This window comes from Alnus glutinosa, chromosome 1, assembly GCF_958979055.1.
Source record: "Alnus glutinosa chromosome 1, dhAlnGlut1.1, whole genome shotgun sequence".
NCBI lineage: Eukaryota > Viridiplantae > Streptophyta > Magnoliopsida > Fagales > Betulaceae > Alnus > Alnus glutinosa.
Window position 1 is genome coordinate 48,798,484 of NC_084886.1, and position 22,928 is coordinate 48,821,411.

At 33.0% G+C, this 22,928-nt stretch overlaps 2 protein-coding genes across 2 annotated transcripts; both read right to left on the reverse strand.

Annotated features, from left to right (window-relative positions):
• Nucleotides 1-7,303: 7,303 nt before the first annotated feature.
• LOC133855312 (uncharacterized) lies at nt 7,304-11,518 on the reverse strand. Its single transcript, XM_062291413.1, has 2 exons — nt 11,249-11,518; nt 7,304-7,493 (listed from the first exon to the last, which is right to left on the reverse strand). Exons 1-2 carry the CDS (start codon nt 11,494-11,496, stop codon nt 7,370-7,372), a joined length of 372 nt encoding a protein of 123 aa, XP_062147397.1. The 5' UTR covers nt 11,497-11,518; the 3' UTR covers nt 7,304-7,369.
• A 2,075-nt stretch (nt 11,519-13,593) lies between these two features.
• Nucleotides 13,594-21,705, reverse strand: LOC133855328 (V-type proton ATPase subunit H). Its single transcript, XM_062291414.1, has 12 exons — nt 21,575-21,705; nt 21,152-21,233; nt 19,937-20,062; nt 19,575-19,677; nt 19,426-19,498; nt 18,173-18,238; nt 17,945-18,062; nt 16,832-16,993; nt 16,509-16,634; nt 16,103-16,228; nt 14,818-14,997; nt 13,594-14,084 (listed from the first exon to the last, which is right to left on the reverse strand). Exons 2-12 carry the CDS (start codon nt 21,179-21,181, stop codon nt 13,836-13,838), a joined length of 1,359 nt encoding a protein of 452 aa, XP_062147398.1. The 5' UTR covers nt 21,182-21,233; nt 21,575-21,705; the 3' UTR covers nt 13,594-13,835.
• Nucleotides 21,706-22,928: the final 1,223 nt, after the last annotated feature.

Genomic DNA, 22,928 nt, shown 5'->3' on the forward strand with positions numbered 1-22,928 from the left:
AAAGTTAATATTCAATTAGGCGAGGTCTAGCCATAGGGTACTGAGTAGGCCAAAGCTTGAACTAGTTTGTTAAAGACACTTTTATAAGTAATTCTACAAGTCTCTTTTGTGTCATTAAAAAAATGATGTGTTTTTTGAAATCATCATTTTATCAAAATTTAATAGTGATTTATCACAAGTCAAATAGTAGTTTTAAAAGCTACATCATTTTTTAAATGACACAAATAAAACTTCTAGCATTGTTATACTTTTATTCTATTTTAACAATAAATAATTCAAATGCTGATTAACACTACCGCGTTAACAAAGTATGATGATAATAAAATAAATATGTGATTTTTAACCTTACCCATTTAAAATATTTTCTCATTTGACTATATCTTAAATCAAGTGGTTAGTCTAATAAAATTTTGTCTGTCTTAATATATAAAAAGAAAAGGCAAGTATCACAAGAAAGAGAGAAAAGGGAGAGATTTTGTGGAGGTTGCATTATGCATCATCAAACCACCAAGGGCATGTGCAGGGACCCCTGAAAGCAATCGGTCCAATGCTTGTGGGTGTCCACATGTTTTGGTTAAGCCCATGATGGCTTCCTCCCCCTAATCATACCAACTGTTTATCATATCTAAACTTGCTATTGCCTATTACAACTATTTAGGATTATTAGAACAACTTCAAACTACCGTTATATAAATTTAAAGAGCTCGAAAAAAAAAATGTTTGGAATGCTACAGTTTTTATTATAATTCTTTACAAATTCACATGGTTGATGTGGTAAGCGTCGTATAATTACAAAATTTGACCAATAAATTCAATTGTTTAGTAGCTGACGCGGTAAGTATCACATGCAGGGGCATGCCTAGCTATAGCTTTGGGGAGGCAGCAGTTAAGGGTGGCAATTCGTGTTCGCGTGTCAGGTTTGGGTGGTGTCGAGGTAAGGGTATAAGACTATGTAGGTCAACCATAACTCGACCCATTGAATTAAACGGATCAGACCCCTAAACCATAACTCTCTAATATTTAGGTTACCCTCTGCAGCCTGCCCTGGTAGAATTTAGATTTAAATTGGATTGTACTGGCTATTTTTAGCTCATAATCTGCACTCTCTCCTAAATTTATAGTAGAACTCATGTGCAAACAGAGGCTTCTATTGTTGTCCATAGTTTAGCTTAGATAACTACTCCCAAGTCAGGATTTAATCTCTGACTTTGTTTTTAGGGAGTCTTTATATCCCTAATCACTGCCACTAGCCCTTTGGGTCTCATATTATAATGAATGGTTTCTTTGTTAAAAAAAGAAAAGAAAAGAAAGCATTTACTGTATACTATGAGAATTTTTGTGAGAGATCTTCCATATATATATATATATATATATATATATATATAGAGAGAGGAATATTGCCGATTCAAATGTCCTCTCTCTCTTCCTGTAATTCATTCAGCAAGTTTGTTATACATTGTTTAATACATTGAGGTCAGGTGGTTGATTGAGTGGCAATTATTTTTATAATTTTTTTATTGGAGAATTTAACTTATAATCCATGATTTTTATTATTATTTTTGAAAAAAAAGTATCCAAATTTTAAAAAGTGTCAATTTAGGGTATCAATCTTTCATTTTTTTTTTTTTAATTTCAACAATTTGTTAGAATTTCCCGTTAAATTCTATAAAATTCTCAAAATACCCATATTTTTTTTTAGGAAAAAAAATTGTTAGGATTTAGGTATTGGTCAGAATTTAACGGAATTTGTAAAAATACACATGCCTAAATCTTTGAAATTTTTTATAATTTTTTTTGAATAAGCACAAGGGTATTTTGAAAATTTTGATAGGATTTAATAGAAAATTCTAACAGAGAGTTGAAATTGAAAAAAAAAAAAATGAAAGATAAATACCCTAAATCGACACGTTTTTAAGTTTGGGTACATTTTTTTCAAAAGTGATGAAAGACCAACGGTTGTAAGTGAAGTTTTCCCTTTTTTATTTTTTATTTTTATGGGAAAAATAAATATACTCCCTTCAAACTAATACTCAATTTGCAATGTTTCTCGAACTAAATATTGCATTAATGTCCCTCTCAAACTACCAAAATTTGCAATATTCACAGAATGACAAAAATGCCCTTAAAAATAATAATAAAAAAAATTGAAACATTGCAAATTGAGTGTTAAATTGAATGAAGTATACTTACTTTACCTTTTTTTTTTTTTTTTTTCTTTTTTTTTTGGTGTGAAAGATATAGTTGTATTTGATTAATTATTTTAGCCTAAAATTTGGTGAGTTAGTACAATGCTCACCAAACGTTTTTTTTTCTTTTTCCCAACCATTCAACCCTTAAAAATAATAAAAAAAAAATTGCAAATGGTGAATTGTTGTGGCCGGCCACCCACAATAGAACCCGGGGTAGCCATACCACCCCAATGTTTGTCGGTAAATTTGGGGGTGGCAAGCATTGTCGGTGTTGGTCGCACCACACTCAATCACCTAGTGGGTACCGAGGTGGCCCGCCATCTACAACAATCTACCCTTTCATTTTTTTTTTTTAAAAGGGTTGAATGGTAAAAGAAAAAAAAGGTACGGTTTTCAAAGTTTTCATTTTTTTATTATTTTGATTTTGAGGAAAATAATAAATCATGTGGAATTTTTAGTAATTTTGATTCAATTCCAATTAGGATTTTTTTTATTTTTTTTATTTTTTTTATTTTTTTTTTACATGTCCACACAAAAGAGGGGAGGGAAGGGGAGATTTGAACTAGTGACCTTCGCTTTATAAGGCATGGTCCCCAACCGATTGAGCTACCTCTTGGGGACAATTAGGATGTATTTCTTGTCACCAAATTAAATAATATGAATAATTATTATATTTCACCGTCCTCTATTTTCAGTAATAACTATTATTTGTTTTAAAGAAGTACTATTTTACATGCTAAACTAGAGTAATACTAAAAGTTACTTTTGTAGAATGAGGTGGCTTTTAAAATCATCATTGAGCTTATGATTAATCACTATTAAATTTTGATCAAATGGTAATTTTAAAAGCCACATAATTCTTTAAGGAAACAAAAAAGAAAAAAAAGAAAAAAAGCATAAAAGTAATTTATAGAATTACTTGTAAAACTAGGCCTACTATTTGTCACTCGAATTCGGGAGGAGTGAATCCTTAATATTTAAGCGTTCACATAACATCGACACGTGTCCAGCTCAGGAAAATATATATATATATATATATATGTCCCTTTCGACCAATAAAAAAAGTAATTAAGAAGACAACGTGATGGGATAAGGGTAATGAGGCTCAAGACTTGTGAATGATTGTGAGCGTTGCTTAAAAACTGATTTCCTTACACATTTAATTGTGTTTTTGTTTTTGTCTAAAGATGTTGCCTATCCTTTAATAGCTTATCCTCTAACTGTTTTCCATCGACATGGTTTTTTTTTTTTTTTTTTTTTTTTTTTTTTTTTTTTTTTAAAAAAAATTACATTAATAAATAATTTAAAATACAATATATTTTTTTATAAAATATTAGGAAAACTTGACTTAGCCCTCCTAAATTTTCACATTTTCTGCAATGTCTCTCTTAAAGTTACAAATTTCTCGATTTAGTGTATCGAACTTTTAATTTGTTACAATGTCCCTTATTCGTTAAGATTTGGAGTTAAATCAAACGGCAAAAATATCTTTATACCCCTAAAACTTATAAAATTCTAAATATACCCTTAAAAAATAAAAAACGAAAAAAAAATAAAAATGTGACCCATATGGTGACCCACGGTGGGTCACAAGACCCTACCGTTGGCGGGTCACAATGAGACCCACGGCCGGGTTTCGTGACCCACAATTGGTCACATTTTTAAATTTATTTTATTTGTAAGTAAGGGTAAACTTGAAATTTTAAAAAAGTTTCATGGGTATAAATGTTATTTTACCTTTCTGCCGCTTGATTTAACCCTAAACACTAACGAAGGGAGGACATTGCAAAACATTAAAAGTTCGATATACTAAATTGATAAATTTTAAACTTTGTGGGAGACATTGCATAAAGGTAACAACTTATGGAGTAAGTAAAGTTTTTCCTAAACTTTTTTATACATTTTTCTTGTAATATTTTGACAAAACACGTGCTTAATTTTACAAGAATAAAAGCTAACTTAAGATAAAAAAAAAATAATTATTTTTATACCACATGAAGCTTATTACAAATCGATGTAACCACGAGTACTAATAAGACACGGAGCTTATTCATAGAATATTTTCTCAAATATAGACCCTATCAAAAAACATTTCTTGCATTTATATCAAAGCGCTTTTATATTTGTCTAAATACACTAACAAACATAGCCATCAATTAATTTGGTGCAGCACTTTGCCATGAGGTAGAAGATATAGAATTAGATCTAAGATTTTAAATATTCAATAGCAAAAATTATTAAATATATTAGTAAAATCAAGTTCCCTTTTTTGTATTTTGCTAGAAAATTAGATCGTTTAAATACTACGTAAATGAATTACTTTTTAACATTTAAGATGTTCTTTTGTGTTTGGTTTCAAAACAACCCTAGCCCTAATTAGGTCATGAACTTTGAAACTCACATTTAATTTTCAACTTTGAACCTAATCTACTTTTAATTATACGACCAAGTTAATGCTAAGCAAAAAGTAATTTACTAACCCACTTTCATATATTCAAAAAAAAGAGCAATAATAATATACTGACATGGTTTTAAATGACATTACTTCAGCATAAATTAACAAAATAAATCCTACTCACATGTTTTTTTTAATATAAAAGTAGATGATGTGGCAAGACAATAAGTAATAAAAACAATCCACATGTTATCCCACATGTCTTGCTTCATTCCAATTAGCAATAACTTATCTCCTAAGAGTTTTTTTTTTTTTTTTTTTGGTCATTTATTAATTTGACGGCAAAGGTCTCGAGTTTAAAACAGGCCTAAGCTCATATTTCAAATTTATCAAATTGAAAATTGTCGTTTTAAAGTCGAAATCAAAAAATTAAAAAAAAATAAAAAAAATACAGGAGTCTTGAATTAAATTTTCCTTTTTTTTTTAAAACCAACCCACTTTAAAGATTTCCCAAGCAGCAACCATATATTTAAAAAAAGAGCAATAATTTATTTTAGCATTACTTCAGCATAAAATAACAAAATAAATACTACTCATATGGTTTTTTAATATGAAAGTAGATGACTTGGCAAGGCAATAAGTAATAACAACAATCCACATGTTATCCCACATGACATGCTTCATACCCTCGGCAATAAGTTATCTCCTAATAATTAATTTATTTTATTTTATTTTTAATTTTCCATTTATTGATTTATTTGTTCTTGGTACTGTTGTTACAATTAATATCATTTTACCATGATAAAATATTTTGATCGAGCTTCAAGCCCCCAAACAATCTCATTATATGTCCATAAAACCCAATAAATTGATAAAAATACTGGTGAAGAAAAAAAAAATACAAAATTTTCACCAAAATAAAAAAAATGCTCGGATGCTAACAAATTAACAATCATATATAACCAAGTTTGGAAAACTAAGACCTTATATATATATATATATATATATATTTTTTTTTTTTTTTAAAACACAAATATAGTTTTCATTTGTACATTACATCATAATACTTCTTTTTTTTTTTTTACAAAAAAAAAAAAAAAAACCCAAAAGCACATTTACGAGAATTGAAATTTTTAATAATTTGAACAACAAATTATAAAAAAACCCACATAAAATTTATCTGTCAAAATAAATTTTAAGCCGTTTAACTGCATCTACCCACGTATCAACTTTCTTATCAATATTGTTCAAATTGTTGAAAGTTCTTATCCATCCACGACCACACCTTTAATAATATAAACATCGATAAGTATTATAATAATTAGAGAAACAAAAAATATATAAAAGAAAAAAAAAAAGAAGGGTGTCCAAACTCCAAATCTTGCTGGAAAGCTGTGACAACTGTCATCCACATGGGGATAAGGATGAGGTTGGCCGTTGGCCGAAAGATGAGGAGGTGAGGCAACAAACAACACGTGCGACACATCCGACGTGGGGAAACACGTGCTTCTCATCTCTTATACGACGATTGGCTATTCCTCAAACTTAAAAAAATTAAATTAAAATAAAAAAAATCTTTCAAACCTCAAGTGTACCATTCTCACGCGGATCACGCGTATCCCAAAAATAGGAATTAAGAGAGGTCTTAAATAGTGTCGCAGTTTCCTTCGCCCTCAAGATTTTGTCATGTGTATGCACATCATGTGCCAGTCCCAGACACCTTTGACACGTCTTTATCTGAGACATGTTATATACATATTATTTGTATATTTTTTGTATACCACTTTTTTAAATTAATCATTGGATCTGTAAAGCTCACATGTGAATCCTTGTGAGTTGTACAAATCTAATGGTTGATTTAGAAAAATGATGTACAAAAAATGTCCTAAGTGATGTGCAAAAATCATTTCTCTCTTTATTTAGCCACCACATGTTCAAGGAACAAGACCTTTAATTCAAATTCACATTTCTTAAACTTGGTGTACAACTTCCGATGTCGTTGATGAACATAATGCACCAAGTTGATCTTGGCGAGTCCCAGCATGGACTGTTGTAAAGGTTGAAACGAAGATGAATCATTTTAGGGTAAAAATTTTATTTTGTTGCATGTAACAGTGAACATCATCTTGATGTTATGTGATGAATATATTGTTTAAATAATGTGACATCATTTACATATTAGATACAACAAAATAAAATCTTCACTGTAAAATGACTTATCTCCTTGTTCACCCAGAACATGTCTCAAACATTAATTATTAGGAAAGACATGGCATTTAAATAAATAAAAGGAAAAACTAAACATTAAAAAGTGTAATTTTAGTGTATCCATCTCTTCTTTTTTATTTTATTTTTTTTATTTTCAACCATCCGTTAAAATTTTCAAAATACTTCCGTTTTTTTTTTTTAAAAAAAAAAAATTATATTTTTTTTTCAAAGATTCAAGCATAGGTATTTTTGCAAATTTCGTTAAATTCTAATCAACATTTAAATACTTGCAAATTTTTTTTCCCTAAAAATAATAAAGGGTATTTTGAAAATTTTGACAAGATTTAATGAAAAATCTAACGGATGGGTAAAATTGAAAAAAATTGAAAGATGGATACCTTAAATTGACACTTTTTAAAATTTCAAGTTACGATTGCAAAAGTGATGAAAGATAAGAGGTTGTAAGTAAAGTTTTTCCTAAATAAAAAATGATAAACGTAGACGGAAGAGATGGAGAAATATCTACAAATTTATTCAACAGTCACAGATTTGGGTAATACAGAAGAGAGAGATTTCATCAATCATCATCATATGAAACATGGAAACTGGTGGTGCAGCCAGATGCCTGAGGGTCCTCAGCCCCACAACAGTCATAGAACTTGGCAGCATATGGCGGATCATTCGGTCCCAATTCATAGTACCTTCATCCATGCAAAAGTAGAAAGCATCAACCACTAAAATTGTCCCAATTCATTGTAACTTCTTAGATGCTACTGAATTATGTACTCTACCTCGTCCAGATCCAGAAGGAAAAAAAAAACATTCTACCTCATAATTCATTTCCTGTCAGTAAAGCATGGGATGGAAATATGAGGTTGTGAATTCATGACATGCTGGGTGTGTGTAGCTTAGCGATCAGGAAAAAGAAAAAAAGATGCAGATGATAGGAACAGGAGCTAATAATTTGAACCCAAATTAAACGTTTAGCAGTTGGACTCGAACAACTCAGGACATCAACCAGGCTAAATTCCAATCCACATAGACCCTTCAGCGGTTTTTGGTTGAAAAAGAGAAAGGATCTCTTTCACCAACCGTACAACTGTGAACCAATAGACTGTCATGCTTTGTTAGGACAGGCAATTAGGGTGACAATTCATGTTCGAATGTCGAGTTCGAGTCGTATTGAGGCATGAGTATAAAATTATATAAGTCAGCCCTCACCAAACCCATTTAATTAAACAGGTCAGACCTCTTAACCCTAATTTGCTAATTTCGTGTTGGATTTGTAGATTATGTAAAAATTTATTAGCCTCAAATATCGCGTATCAGGTTTAGGTTATATCGAAGCATAGATATAAAACTATATAGGTCAACCCTAATCTAGCTAATTTAATTAAATGGGTCGAACTCCTAAACCCTGACCTCCTAATTTCATGTTGGGTTTGTGTCAGATTGACAAGTTATGTTAAAAATTGTCAGCCCTAAGGCAATCGTTGTTAAAAGATCTAAACGTGAATCTTGAGCTCTATTAGGATTTGACGAGATCCATCAATTATAAATTTAAGCTATATAAACAGCATCAACTCAAACCAAGTATCGTACATGGAATAGATATAGTTTTTGCCAGTAAAAACAGAGATATATATGTGTGTTTAAACCTAAACAAACACTACACATGTTATCAGCAATCTACAGATCGTTATATCCTATTATCCTTTGTTATAGTTTGTGTTTTTCTACTACTTCCATTAATGAGATAATATATTTACTACATCTCAGTTCAAATGATTCATCCGGGCTTCACAACATTGCTAAATATTCCTACTTATTCCTCACATACACAAACAACAACTGCTTTATACTCTCATCGCAAAAGTTATGGTGATGCTCTGTCTATAGAGACTCGGTTCTCCCAAGACCATACTCACGATTAGGCTCTATATATTTCCAACTTCCTCCAAACAGCTGCAGGTTGCCATTTGGAGAAATTCTGGACTCAAGTCATGGACAAAAGAGATTTAGGTATAAAAGGGAGTACAAACCACTCGTTCACTCTTGCTCAGTGGCCAGTCTTTAGAACTAGGACTCCACCACAGCATGATTAAATCTACCCCATGCTCTTGCACATCCATGATTATAGCAGGATTCAACTCTACTTCTGTACTATAAATTTCATATAGAAATAGCAGTTCAATCTCATGTCACTCAAGGTCTCAAGATGACTCTGCAAACAAATACGATTTCACCTTGTTCACTTCTCCAACCCCTTATATCACACATATCATTCCAAACTTGCAGCCAACCCAGCACTGCTCATGATTTGGCTCTGTATAATTTAAACTTTCCTTCAAAAAACAGGTTGCCATTTGAAGAACTTCTGGACTCAAAAGTCACGGACTGAAGAGATTGAGGTATACAAGGGACTACAAACCATCCCTTCACTGTTGCTTACTAGTCCATCTTTAGAACTAGAATTCCACGCTGTGATGAAATCCAACCGATGCTCTTGCACATCCAAGATTATAGCAGAGTTCAACTCTACCTTTCTAAATTTCACATCCAGATAGCAGTTCAATACCATATCAACTCAAGTTTTTCAAGACATCTATGCAAACATATAAGATTTCTTTCTCATTCATTGGAAGAGTTCTTAGCTTGAGTCAAAGTTAGGATCTCGAGTTCTTAACGCAATTAAAGTTAGGAAGTCATCATTGAAGCTTTCTCGAGTTAAAGAGATTTTCCATTTTTTTCTTTGTCGCCAAAGAATACCACTAAGTTATGAAACCATATTTAATCTAATTAAATCCTAACATAGGAAACACAGTTCAGTATTGCACGTTGTACAAATGCGTGGGTGGCAGATTATATGCAGTTCCGAAATGGAACTATTTCTTGGAATATTTTCTTTACAAGACCTGTACATGATTGGGAGGTGAAAGTGGTTTCTGCTCTCTTTGAGTGTTTGTATTCTCAAAGAGTTAGGCAAGGAGGTGATGATAAAAATTGTTCGATTTCTTCTAAAAGGAAATTGTTTAAAGTGAAGCCTTACTATCATGTGTTATCTACTCCGATAAGTTTTCATTTTTCTTGTAAGAGTATTTGGAAAGTTTAAGTTGCCTCGAGAGCAGCGTTCTTTGTGTGGATGGCGGCTTTAGGGAAAATCTTGACTTTAGATGATTTACGAAAGATAAATGTTATTGTGGTGGAATGGTGTTATACATGTAAGAAAAGTGAGGAATCTATTGATTATCTCCTTATTCATTGTGAGGTTGCAAGGGATTTATGGAGTTCGCTTTTCCAGTTGTTTGGTGTTGCATGGGTTATGACTTGAAGGATGAGAGAGTTGTTGGTGAGTTGGAAATGACAATTGGGACACCGTACTGCTTTGGAAGTGTGGAGGTTGGTTTCTTTGTGTTTAATGTGGTGTAGTTGGAGAGAGCGGAACACAAGAAATTTCGAAGATTGTGAGACTGCAATGTCAGGGTTGAAGAAGTTTTTTTGTGCCACATGCAGAAAGAAAAACTCCAGCTTAGCCCCATTTCTTATAACAACTTTACCTCCCAAGTTCGTTAAGGGATTCATAAGCAAGAAAACTATAAAACTTTTTTTTTTTTTTGATAAGTGAAAACTATAAAACTTTAGAAGTATATAGATAGATGACGTAAATTATATTCTGTAGTTTTATTCTTATAAATAAAGTAATTTCAAGAACAAATACCATTCTCTATATCTGACCATTACCAATATTGCGGTACATAGGAAAAAAAAATCCCATCAAAATTTGAACTGAAATTTGGCTATATGCTTGAAATTACCCCATTTGGTTGCAGAGAAGATATTTCAAGCTAAAAGAAACAGGAAAATAATAGAGATACTGCCAATTTCACTACAATTCTTCTACAAACTGATGTGGCATCCTACATAACAACTGCTACATCAACTTCAAAATTTTAAATGTTGAGTTGTTGACGATTTCACTACAATTCTTATGCAAACTGCGTCAGTAACTTAAAAACTTTAATTGTCAAGCTGCTGACGTGACAAAATTCATATAAGCACCACGTCTGTTTGTAAAGAGTATGCTGTAAATTTTGTAGTGTCCAATGCTCAAAGAAATCAATTTGAATAATGGGTTTTCCCTTAATTGAGTAAAAAAAAAAAGGAAAATACCTCAATTTATAAGAACAGAATACAACAAAATCTAAAATATAAGCGCCCAAAGTTCAAATGGGCAGGGGCAAACACCTCAAGTTCTCAGTCATATATCCAACAGATATTCCAATTAAGCAAATGGGTATACAACGGAATCAAAATCCTCAGTTTCCCAGTCCATAAATCCAAACAAACATTCAAATTCAACAAATGGCAATGAAATTTTTTCATAAAAAACCCATACAGATAGATACAGATATGCATATGTGAGTATCCAAAAGGGAAGGTACTCGGGGTAGACTACCTTTTTTGGTCGTCATGGCGGCGACAGACAAAGAAAGAAGGGTGGAAGCGGCATGAGGAAGGGGTGTTAGATGAAGGAGTGTAGCTCTGATTGCACCTCTTGCACAGTTTCTTCTCCTGCTGGGTCTCGCTCTTTTTCTCCATTCTCCTTCGTATTTTTGAGGACGTGTTCTTGCTCCCTAACTCTATTTCTATTTGTCCGGAACAGAAATTTCCTCCGATCACCGACCCATTTTCTAAAGCTGTCATCTACGATAAAACTGTCACCGTGAGGATAAGAGAAACACCTCTTTTTTCTTTTCTTTTTTTTTCCAATAATTTTATTAAAATTTTATGTGCTAAGAGATACATGAAAATCTTGTGTTTGTCATATTTAATAAACCACTTCTTAGATTTTAGAAAGTGATAAAATTAATATTTAAGCTTTCTAAGTTTATAAGATTAGTCGTTCTGTACATCCGTCAAGATTGCTACCCGGCTTGTTTGTCACTTATTATATTTACATATATGACCTATCAAATGTTGTCAAATGCACATTTTTTCATATCAGCGTGTCTCCTAAAAAAGAAAGGAAAGAGTTGAGGTAAGGAAAATCTCCGCCCAAATGGTGAAGTTTCCCAACGACCACCTACCCAAGGACCCCTTAATTTCAAGTGAAATAGAAGAGAATCGTTTTATAAACAAGATTTTATTGTTTTCTACCTAATTGTATACATCATGTCATGTGAATATATTATCATATCATTAAAATTTTAAATGATATAACCTTATATACATTGTTAGATAAAATAAAATCTAATCTTTATTAAATGGCTTTTTTATACATTTCATTTCATTTCATTGGAAATGAAATAAAATGAATAAGATCGTATTTCGTAGAGTATGGAGAGGGGTGATTCTCTCTCTCTCTCTCTCTCTCTCTCTCTCTCTATATATATATATATATATGTGCAAAAGTTGCTTGTTAATGATTAACGGTGCATTTGAGATTGCGATTTCGTAGACAAAAAATACGATTTTAAATAAAATCGAAAAAAAAAAAAAAATTGTTTAAGAATTACGTTTTTAAAAAATTGCGATTTGAAAAAGCAGAAAATCTGCCTTTTCAAATAGCAGGCAATGTGGTGCATTTTTGAAAACGTGAAATTTTAAAAATTAACCTGCAATTTTAAATGCAAAAAACTGCAATTTTACCGAGCTTTTAATTACATTTTTAAAAATCATTTTTTCAAATCACATATTTTAAAATCTTTTAAAATTGTAAACCTAAACGGATCATAAAATTTATTTATTCACAAATGTTAATCATGTGGCATATTTTTAATGTTAATATTATTGGTGTTACTTTTGATATTTAATAAAAAATTAGCAGATATCCTACTTTTAAATCCACCGCAAAAAGAATTAATAAAAGAATAACCTACTTTCATGTTGAAGACGACCTTTTGTCCATTGTAAGACAAATGTAAAAACAAGTATGGAAGCAAACTTTAGTTAAGATTTTCACCGTGCATTATTTAAGGAATGAAACTACATAGGGTTTGTTTGTTAAATTACTTCATTTTGTTTTTCATTTTCAAAACAAAAACTTTAACAAACAAAACTAAAATACAAAACACTCTGCACTCCAAATTTTTTCACATTTATGTCACAATTAGGACAACGTTAGTGTCAAGAAATTTGCAAATCACTTGAGCTAATTTGGACTAGAGGCTCGGGTCATTTATTAAGCGTCAAAATTAGGTAAGCCAAGCTTTAAAAGCTCAGATCAAAATATGAGTAAATAGTAATGCTAAAATACTCATGTCCTCCTTGAGTCTTCCCAAAATTAATGTCTTTTAAAATTACCATTAAATGTGAGATAAATCACTATTAAATTTTAATCTAGAGAAATGCTAGAGGCACCAAATCTTTTACCAAGAGATGGGTACCAAGATGATGTGGAGCTTATTCATTGGTATCTGTAGCATTTCTTTTTATTAATTGTTTTAATCATCTCCAATGAATAAGCTCCACATCATCTTGGTACCCATCTCTTGGTAAAAAATTTGGTACCCCTAGCATTTCTCTTTAATCTAATGGTAATTCTAAAAGTTAGATCAATTTTAAGAGGATCAAGAAGAACATGGGTATTTCTTTTAACATTACTCCGATAATATCATATTATTATTATTTTTTTTTTTTTGACATGTCCACACAAGAGAGGGGAGGGGAAATTCGAACTAGTGACCTCCGCTTCATAAGGCGTGATCCTCAACCGATTGAGCTATCCCTTAGAGAGGGGGCATTATTTACCTATTGACAAGCTATACACATACACAAGAGCAAAAACATTAATGCATAAAATAAATGAAACAGGTAATAAAACTTTATTTATTAGTATTTCCACTACACATAATATTCAACTGCAGTAGGACAAAATAATTCTTCACTCCTCCACACCGAAAATTCTGAGGAGAGAACAGCCCTAGATGATAAATTACTCAAAAAAAAAAAAAAATAGATGAACCAACCATGTATGCTAGGGGAGCCAAATACTTGGTAAATGAGCGTAGAAACAAAGACCTTTATTCCCCGCGAAAACTGGACTAGGCCTGCAAAAAGCTTGCATACTTGGCACCTAGGAAAAGCCTTTGAATACAGAGTAGGGCATTTTTGGTAACCTCAGGATTCTCATGGTTCATCAGTTTCATCACTCTTTCCTTGGCCTTGAGGTCCGTCACAATGACCCGCCCAGCCGGGTGGTACTGGATGAACTGTGAGAGATCAAAGCAAGCAACAGCCAAAGCCCTTGGATCACTGGACGTATCCAAAATTGTAATGAGGACCCTCAAAATCTGTAACAGAAGATCATATATTAGTAGCACAAAAACTTGATTTTTTTTTTGTTGATAAGTAAATGGAATTCAATAACTTGGTTATAACATTGGGAAATTGTCAAACTGAAAGCACAATCATAAAACAAAATGCTAATTTGGAAATTGTCATACGAACTCATGCTTTTCCTAAAGACAATCACTAATATTATTTTACATATTCATAGGAGAGGGAGGATGCTCTGTAGATTCGGTTGCCAAAATTACAGGGGGATGGGTCGGAAGTCATTTGCACATTAACCACAATCAGATTTACTATTTCATTCTTGAATTGAAGAATACAACCCTTGTAGAAATAAAAGTAAAAAGGAAAGCACAAAGAATCCATTCCAAAGTAGTGTGTGTGTGTGTGTGTGTGTGTAATCCCATTGTATGTGATAGTGCGTGTGTTTGCTTATGTTCATTCAATCCATCTACCAGCAAATATTGATACAAAGCAGAGATTCAAGAAAGGGGTCCAATAGCCACTAATGTCAAGAAAAGAGGAGAGATCTGTTACTTTTTTGGTAGACCCATTGGACAATTTGCATTATTAAGTATTTGATGCCCCATGATAACATACAGAAGGCTTCTTCCAAAAAAAAAAAAAAAAAAAGCCAAACTACCAATAACACAATTGGTAAGTACAAAAATAGGCTTCTTTCACAAGAGTTGCAGTAAAGAGAAAAGAATTGAGCAAGGGGACAAAAAGTACCTGGAAGTCATTTTCTTCAAATCTTGTAATATTATCACGCCAAAACATGGGATCTTTGTGCATAGGAGACCAGTCAAGATGACCAAGGAGGACTTCTTGCTTGTACATATCAAAAGAACTCAATTTTTTAATGTTGTCCTTCAGCCCTTCCTCCAGTTGATTTAGAGCCTCCAACAGGTCCTGTGAGATGTTTCAAATAAATTAGTAGAAAACAGCACCATAGAGAACATAATTGTGTTTAAGATTACTTATTACTCAGGCAGAGATGTTGAGGTGCATGTTACAATCCCCATGCAAATGAAAAATGTCTAAGATTATAAGAACTCATGGAGTCATGTCTTGGTTTTGCATCAGATACCAATATGTATGATAGTAGTAGAGCACACACCATAATAGAATTAGGATATGAGTTTTAAAAAAAATAAAAACCATTACCTAGTTAAAAGGATGACCCCTAAATTTTAATTTACAGTATAAAAGCTGGATGAAAATAGTAAAGAAGTACAATCAATCTGACTCTTCTGTAATCAAATAACATTCATATTAGAGAAAATTATCAGAGCTGTAGATCCAGATCAAATCTTATGGGACATAATACTGGCAACCCAACAAACCCATGGTCAAAATATAAGGATAACAGATGCGAAGATGTTAAAGCAAACAAAAGTAATACAAGAAAGATCAAATGAAAGTATACACGTGATTGTAAGGCACTAAGGGTAGCATTTGAGGGTAAATTTGAAAAACAAATTCTCTAAATTGATATAGTCACGTGCAACTAGAACCAATGACTGTACCAGCAAAAAAGATTGATTCAAGTTGTGCAACGAAGTCAAAGGAATGCCTAAAAGAATGCAGGTTCAGAAGGGGAGGAAGAAAGTATTGTCCAATGTTAAACACAAGATATTATCTTACACAGAGCTCGAAAGAGAATAAGAAATACTGCATCTGAAGCCAGCTACAGAAAATCAGGATCTAGGTCTGGGTAAGTACATCTTTTACAAGCTTTGGTAATTATCAACAACAATATTTGATGATAATAATAAAATTTTCTACCCAATCTATACTTAATAGAGTCAAGTTACTAGTTGATTGTTAAATAAATTCGTCATAGCAGATGTTTCAATTAAATGAAAGACCAACACCAAAATAGAAACTCAGTGGCAGACATGATGTAGACTAACAATCATATCAATATCTTTAACGATCCTACAGCTCCATCCTACTGAATTTACTAAAAATAAGTGAACAATCAGTAAGCTAAGTGTATTTCAAATTCTCTCACCTCGTCACTCCATGCTTGTGATTTCAAGCTTTGAACAATTTGCAGCAGTCCAAGGTCTACCATTAGAGCACCAAATGCCCCTTTGGAAAGCAAGTTCCTAAGGGTCAAGGCAACAACTCTGACAACCTAGCAAGAATCGTAGTGCCCAAAAAAATATTAATATCATATACATAAAACATTCTTTTTTTATTAGTAGATAAATGTAACTAGAAGCTAAAATTACATGCATGAAACTCCTATGCAAGGGAAAGTGTGCATATTGTTCATTGTGCAAATCAATTCAAGAACAACAAATTGCACTGGTAAAGGGCAATATACGAAAAGTGGAGGAAGTAAACTACCACCTGCTTATAAACACCAACCAGAAAAGATATATTGAAATGAAATCAACAGACAGAAAACTCACCTTCTCCTTGGTTGAGCTCCTAATAACCTCTATTAGTTGTGGCAGGGTTCTTGAAGTAGCCAAGTACTCAACTGCAGGTTCATAGTATGACAAAAGCCATACACATAGACATGTTTCATAAAGGAGCTGCAACAAAGATAAGCAGTCAATTTCAGGATTATCGTTAAAGTTTAGTTTTTGTTTGGTTGATGGCATTAAAAAAAAAAAAAAACTCAATTTACAGTTCCAGAACTCCAAACTTGCATGACAATTTTGATTAGGATGCACCAGTTTAGTTGAAAACCAATTGATAGTTGCTAGCCATCCGAAATATGACAAGTTACCTGAACCGATTGCTGGGTAGATGCTGGAGCAATTAATGGAACGAGCAACTTCACCCCATCTGCCAGAACAAAGGAGGATCTGACCATGGGTTCCTTTAGTAATGTAGCAAGGCAATTGATGGCAGTAGGGACAGCACTAGTAGGATGGGAAGGCTTCTTCAACTGCATATGAAATCAGGCACCAGGACCAGGTTATGACTGCTATCCTCAAACTGACATTAAAACCATAACTGAATAAAGTACAGAATCGTTACGAGGAGAATACATCACATGATAACAAAATTACGCATACATATTTATACTTCTCTTTTTATGGGTGCATACTGCATACACGGGTGGGTTTCGGATAACTCAAGGTCCGGAATACCGCTTTTGCCTACCGCTCCACCCAAAGTCGAAAAGTCGGTAAATTCACTGACTTTTTCCGACGAAGGGCATTTCCATAATTAACCGTCACTGCCAAGTCGGGGACAGTGACGGAAGGTGAGCGAGAAATGAAAAGGCAGTCGGCCTCATGAAAAACCAATCACCTCGGCTGGTAGGCAGCAGTCAACCACTACGCCCAGCCCTAGACTTATACCTGACGACGTCGGATTGAGATTTGAAGAGAGAGTGAGAGGCTGAGAGCGAGGTAGGCTGGCGGTGAAGCTGAGAGGGGGACGGCGGTGTGAAGGGATGAAGCTAAGAGTGAGAGAGACTGAGAGATGAAGGACAAAGGAGGCATGAAAATGATAGGGTTTATGAAAGCGATGCATATATATTCATCTAAAACAGCGTCATTTTAATTAAGTACCAAAAAAAATAGTTACAGAAAATGTCGGGTTGGGTCAGAACCCCAGTTTTTTAATATTTGTTCCACCTACCGACCCGACATTATCGGAAATTGATTTTTTTATGCCAGTGACAGGTTGGTGGTGGCTGGTAGGCGGCAGTCAGCCACCACGCCCAGCCCTATTGCATACATATATGTACTTATTCATAAATATATATCCAGCAACTACCAATATGCTCAATATATTGCTTATAAAAAAAAAAAAAATGCTCAATATATCCAGCCATCAAGTATGAGCTAGACACCAATCCCACTCTACCAATCCTGAGATGTATGCATACCTGCGCACAAAGCCATTCTACCAATCCTTTCAACACATCATCAATAGTAGTGATTTTTTTCTTTGAATTTGAGGCTTCCCCATTACTGATTATGCCATCCTGGGTTTTTGGCCTGGCACTATAATCATCGAAAAACAAAAAGAACCACAGTTACCAAAAAAATCATGTTGTACAAGAACCACATAGTTAATTTCAGAAACTTTGTTAGATGGATCAAATTTGAAGTACCTTACTATTAGAGCAAGTATCTTACAGCTCTTCTCTTGTATGAACCAATTACCCTTCCAAAGCAATCTGAAAATGGACCAAACATTAAATCCTTTTAGTTTTCATCAATTTGAAGGACAGAAGCAAACAAATCATAATGTGATTGAGCAGTATAAAAAAAGATGACAATAAAAGCACCCTCCCCGTAATAGGTTGATGCCAATTTTTCTCTAGGTAACGTACAATTTTATTTGTAATAAAAGATGAGATCATCCTACCATTCAATTAAGAGCATAATTGGTTTTACCCATCTCTTTTTCTGATAAGTAAAGTATATTCAAAAAGCGTAAAGGGGCGCAACCCATAGTACACAGGACGTATACATGAAGCCCTTAATTCAAAGAAAAAAGAGAGCACCTATCTATAAATTCAAAATACGAACACTCATGCATAAACTGAATTTTCTTACACACCACATCAAACACAATGGAGCCATGCGCCAAATCGGTATCAAAGTCTGATTACCCATCTCTTTGAAGAAGAAACAGCCAAATCATAGAAGGCAACTTGAAGCAAAAGAAGTGATACATAACAATTCTAAAAAATAGGTGAATATAAGTTTCCCCCAGCTGTGCCACACATGCCATGATCATTGGTCAACCATATGGCAGGTTGAAATAAATAGAGAATCGGAATGCATCATGGATATGATTATCTGATCAGGGAGTTATATGAATAAGAGAAGAGACATCAACCATCTAAGAGCCCATTTTCCTTCAAGTTTGACATGGAATTATTCCAAGAGTGTCCACTCGCATTTTCTAATTCGAAGTTTTAACAGGAATGGTGGCAGTATGAGAAGAAAGGAAAATCAATAAAGACGGGGTGGAGCAACCACAAAAAGGCAGGAGAAGGTACTCCAGACCATGACCTAGGTCAAGTTGAGCCAAATTTTAAGAAACAAAAGGTGATAAACAATAGACAAAAATGGGAAATAGTTACTTGAAGCAACTAAGGACAACAGCTTCAGAAGCAAGAAGCAGAATTTTTCCAAAGCATTTAAGGAAGTGGGTTTCAACCACACTTCCTCATGCTCCCTCCTTTCATATCTTCCAATTTGTTTATTTTCTGATATAGTGTTCCCCTAGGAGATAAATCAATTAGATAACTCTATAGTTTGATATATATAAAATACACACACATACGGGACTAACAGAAGCCATAATCATGAGTGTATCAAGTATTGCTCAACACATGTTTAGTTAAATACTTAACTTAAGAAAGGTTCATAAGTATCTTCATTGGCAAGAGATTTGTCATGGAACAATCTTGCTCTCTTTGGGTTTGCTGTCAAAGAAAATAAACAATAGATTAACTTCTTTTAATATGTACATAATTAAAAGGTAAAAAATCTTCCAGTTACCTGTAAGCATTTCATCAATTAACGCCAGAACATATTCTACAGTTTCCTCCTTAAAAATGTCACGTAAAATGCTAACAAATACCAGAACATAAGCTGGACCATCCTGCCACAGTCGATTCCACATGTTACTATCATTGTAAAGCAACAAAAATCATCCTTGCACACGAATGCATGAAAGATTCTCCACTAAAGTTATGGTTAAGCATTAGAAGTACACCCCAACATGGTTGTGAGGAATGAGGAAGGAATATAAGGTTTTTTGGAGCATGAGATAAACATAGAAGATCAAAAGATTCTGAATATTATTAAAGTAGTCAAAACTAATACCCAGTTCAAATATCATGACAGCAATGAAACATTACATCATCCAGAAGTTGTGCTCTATAACTTTCTGATCTATTATCATAACGCCTCAGCAGCTGAAGGCATGTTCCTGTGATGAGCTTAGTGTTCATGTACGTTTCCCATGGAATGTCCCTCTTCAAAACCTACAAAATGGACGAATATATTAATCGAAGCAGAACTGCTTGCCTAATCGACTTTTGTACAGTAACTAAATGTTAATATTAAATAAACGAATTTAAATTCTACATAGAGCGAGGAGTTATGGGTGCAACCCCACTGGTTTAAATGATCCACAGTCAAAAGTCAAGAAAAAAAAATCAAGTGTAAAAAACTAATCGAGAAAATCTACTCTGCATTTCTCATGTCCACGGAGGAATATGGTTTTTCAAGGAATTGGTTGAGCAATAAATCGATGTCCCATTAGCTCATACTTCACTTTCCTTTTTCTTTTTTCATAGGATCTCATTTAAGTTTTATTATTATTCACATAAAATATGTCTAAAGGAGACGTTTTCTTTTGAAACAATATGAAAGAAATAATATTTCAACCCTTCACCATACATAAATTCCATTTGATAGTAATACCATTAGGTAATCCAGAATAAATGTGTCTTGTACAGATATGCAGGATAAAATTTCAGACCGCTACTTTTTCTCCTCCATTTGCTTCATGTTTCAGACACATGTACTTTATACTTTCTTTTATATTTTCACACTCGCGTACTCTTCCACCCCCCCCCCCCCCCCACCCACCCCCACCCCCAATTCTCTGTTTTGGTTAAAAGTTGGCATATACCCAAATGTGAAATAATTACCAATTACCGCAAGACCACAAGTTCAACCAGTGTCCATTTCTTACAACAATGTGAGAGTTAAACTATATTCTCAGTTTCTAACATCCTCAAATTTCTCAGTCAAAAACCACCTCCCTTCACTAGCAAATTATCAATCAGTGTACAAAACTAAAAACCAAAGTACTAATCAAATTTCAACACTGACACCTTGCCCTTCCGTTTTTCATAACTAGAAATTACAAATCACTATTAAACGACAATAATCCTAAATCCTAAATCCATTTCCAAGTTTGCTAAAAAAAAAAAAAATCAACGAATTCATGATCCAGAACAAGTGCATATTTCTACTGAATTTTATTTATTTAAAAAAAAACAACAACAATTGGAAAACAACTAAATCCCACTTCAAATGCAAATAAGGTAGGCTAGATCACCAACCTGTTCCGTGGTAAGCTCGGCATGGTCCATGGCTACCCAATCCCTACTCGGATTTATACCAGAATTTCACCAATTCCAACACCTAAACTCAATAAATAACTGAATAAATTAATGCATAAACAAAAAAAAAAAAAAGGGCTAAAAGTCCGTACAGTCAGTTAAAATTATACAGATCACAAATCACAAATCAATCCTAAAAAAACTCATTCAAAATTCAGTGATCAAATACACATTTGGGGAAAAAAAATAGCGCCAACTCTACATCTAGCAAAAGCGGAAATGCGATCCAAATTCCTCTCAGATTCGCTAAACATTTACAGGAAATTCGAATAGCAAGGGTAATTTCCTCTCTTGAATTTCCATAAATCCAGTGAAATTGTTAAGAGAGCGAGAGAGAGAGAGGGGTTGGGATCGGGTGCTTACCTCTGTGTATGACCGGTGGTTTTCCGGGCTCGTAAAAAAATCTGGAAAGAGAAACAGAACGATTATGAGGGGAGGGAAGATTAGGTACTATTCATGCAATTGTGTATTTTGTAATGCTGGACCACTGAATGAGCGACACGTGCATTTGTTTTTGGCCATCACTGCCTTAAGGTGATTTTGCTGCCCCCAATTGTTATTTGATAGCCTTTATTTTTACTTGTCTGAATATGTGATTAGCCAGATTTTTGTTAGAGATTTCAATCTATTTACTGTCTAAATACAAGATAATTCTTTTCTTTTTTTTATCTTTTTTTTTTTAATGAAACTCTCTTGCATTTTCTAATCCAATTATTAACACTGCGGCAAAAAATTGCAATCAATCTGGATCTGATTTTCCTTACTCCAGTGACTAATTTTTCTAGCATGCGGTAATTATGTTGCCTTTTTTCTCTTTTTTTTTCTTTTTTTTTTTTTTTTACGGTGGTTATTTTGTCTTGGTCATTGACTAGGCGACAAATAGCGTCATTGGCTAGGCGACAAATAGTACTATTATTAACATAATATTGGTGGATTGATATATGTACAGAGCAAGAGTAGTGAAGAGTGTAAAAGGTATTATAATTTTTGGGAAAAAATTATATTTAGTCTTTAGATTTTAATCTTATTTGAATTTAGTTATTGAGTTTTTAATTTCAAGAATATGGTACTTAAATTTTGCACAAATTTTAAATAAGTTCCTGTCACTTTTTTCCTCAAAATTAATAGTTTGTCATATTTCATGTGTATCTCAATTGACCCATCAACGTCCATATCAATACCTAGTATCAACGTTATACCATTAAGCGTCAAGTCATCCATAAAAAGAAAAAAGAAAAGACAATTCTATAAATAAAAATCATATCCTTCGTCATTTTAATCTTCTAGATTTGTAATATTAAATAGAAAACTATTAACTTTGATGCTGACATGGACATTGATATTGTATTGGATAGAGTGTCAAATGAACACATGTGACAAATGAAATATCGTTAACTTCGACGGTAAATAAATAGAGATATCAATTTAAAATTTGTGATCTTATTTTTAAAATTGAAAACCTAAGGACTAAATCCAAATAAGATGAAAATTTAGGAACTAAATATGATTTTTTCCTATTTTTTTTTTTTAAGTTAAATTGATATGATAGTTTATGGAGTGCTTATTACGTTAGCCACTAATATATAATAGTTAACATGATACTCATCACGTTTATAAACTAACCATTTAAATGTTACTTACCACGACAACCACTAAAATGTAGACTATTTTAACTCTATAAATTTACATGACAGTTCACATTTTATGACAATAATTG

Coding starts and splice junctions, on each gene's coding strand:
- LOC133855312 (XM_062291413.1), bottom strand. CDS start 11,496: ATGACAGCTTTAGAAAATGGGTCGGTGATCGGAGGAAATTTCTGTTCC. Junction 7,494..11,248: donor CGCCATGACGACCAAAAAAG/GTAGTCTACCCC, acceptor GCATGGATGAAG/GTACTATGAATTGGGACCGA.
- LOC133855328 (XM_062291414.1), bottom strand. CDS start 21,181: ATGGACCATGCCGAGCTTACCACGGAACAG. Junction 16,229..16,508: donor GGAGCTCAACCAAGGAGAAG/GTGAGTTTTCTG, acceptor GATTCTTGCTAG/GTTGTCAGAGTTGTTGCCTT. Junction 14,998..16,102: donor CACAAGCATGGAGTGACGAG/GTGAGAGAATTT, acceptor AACATCTCACAG/GACCTGTTGGAGGCTCTAAA.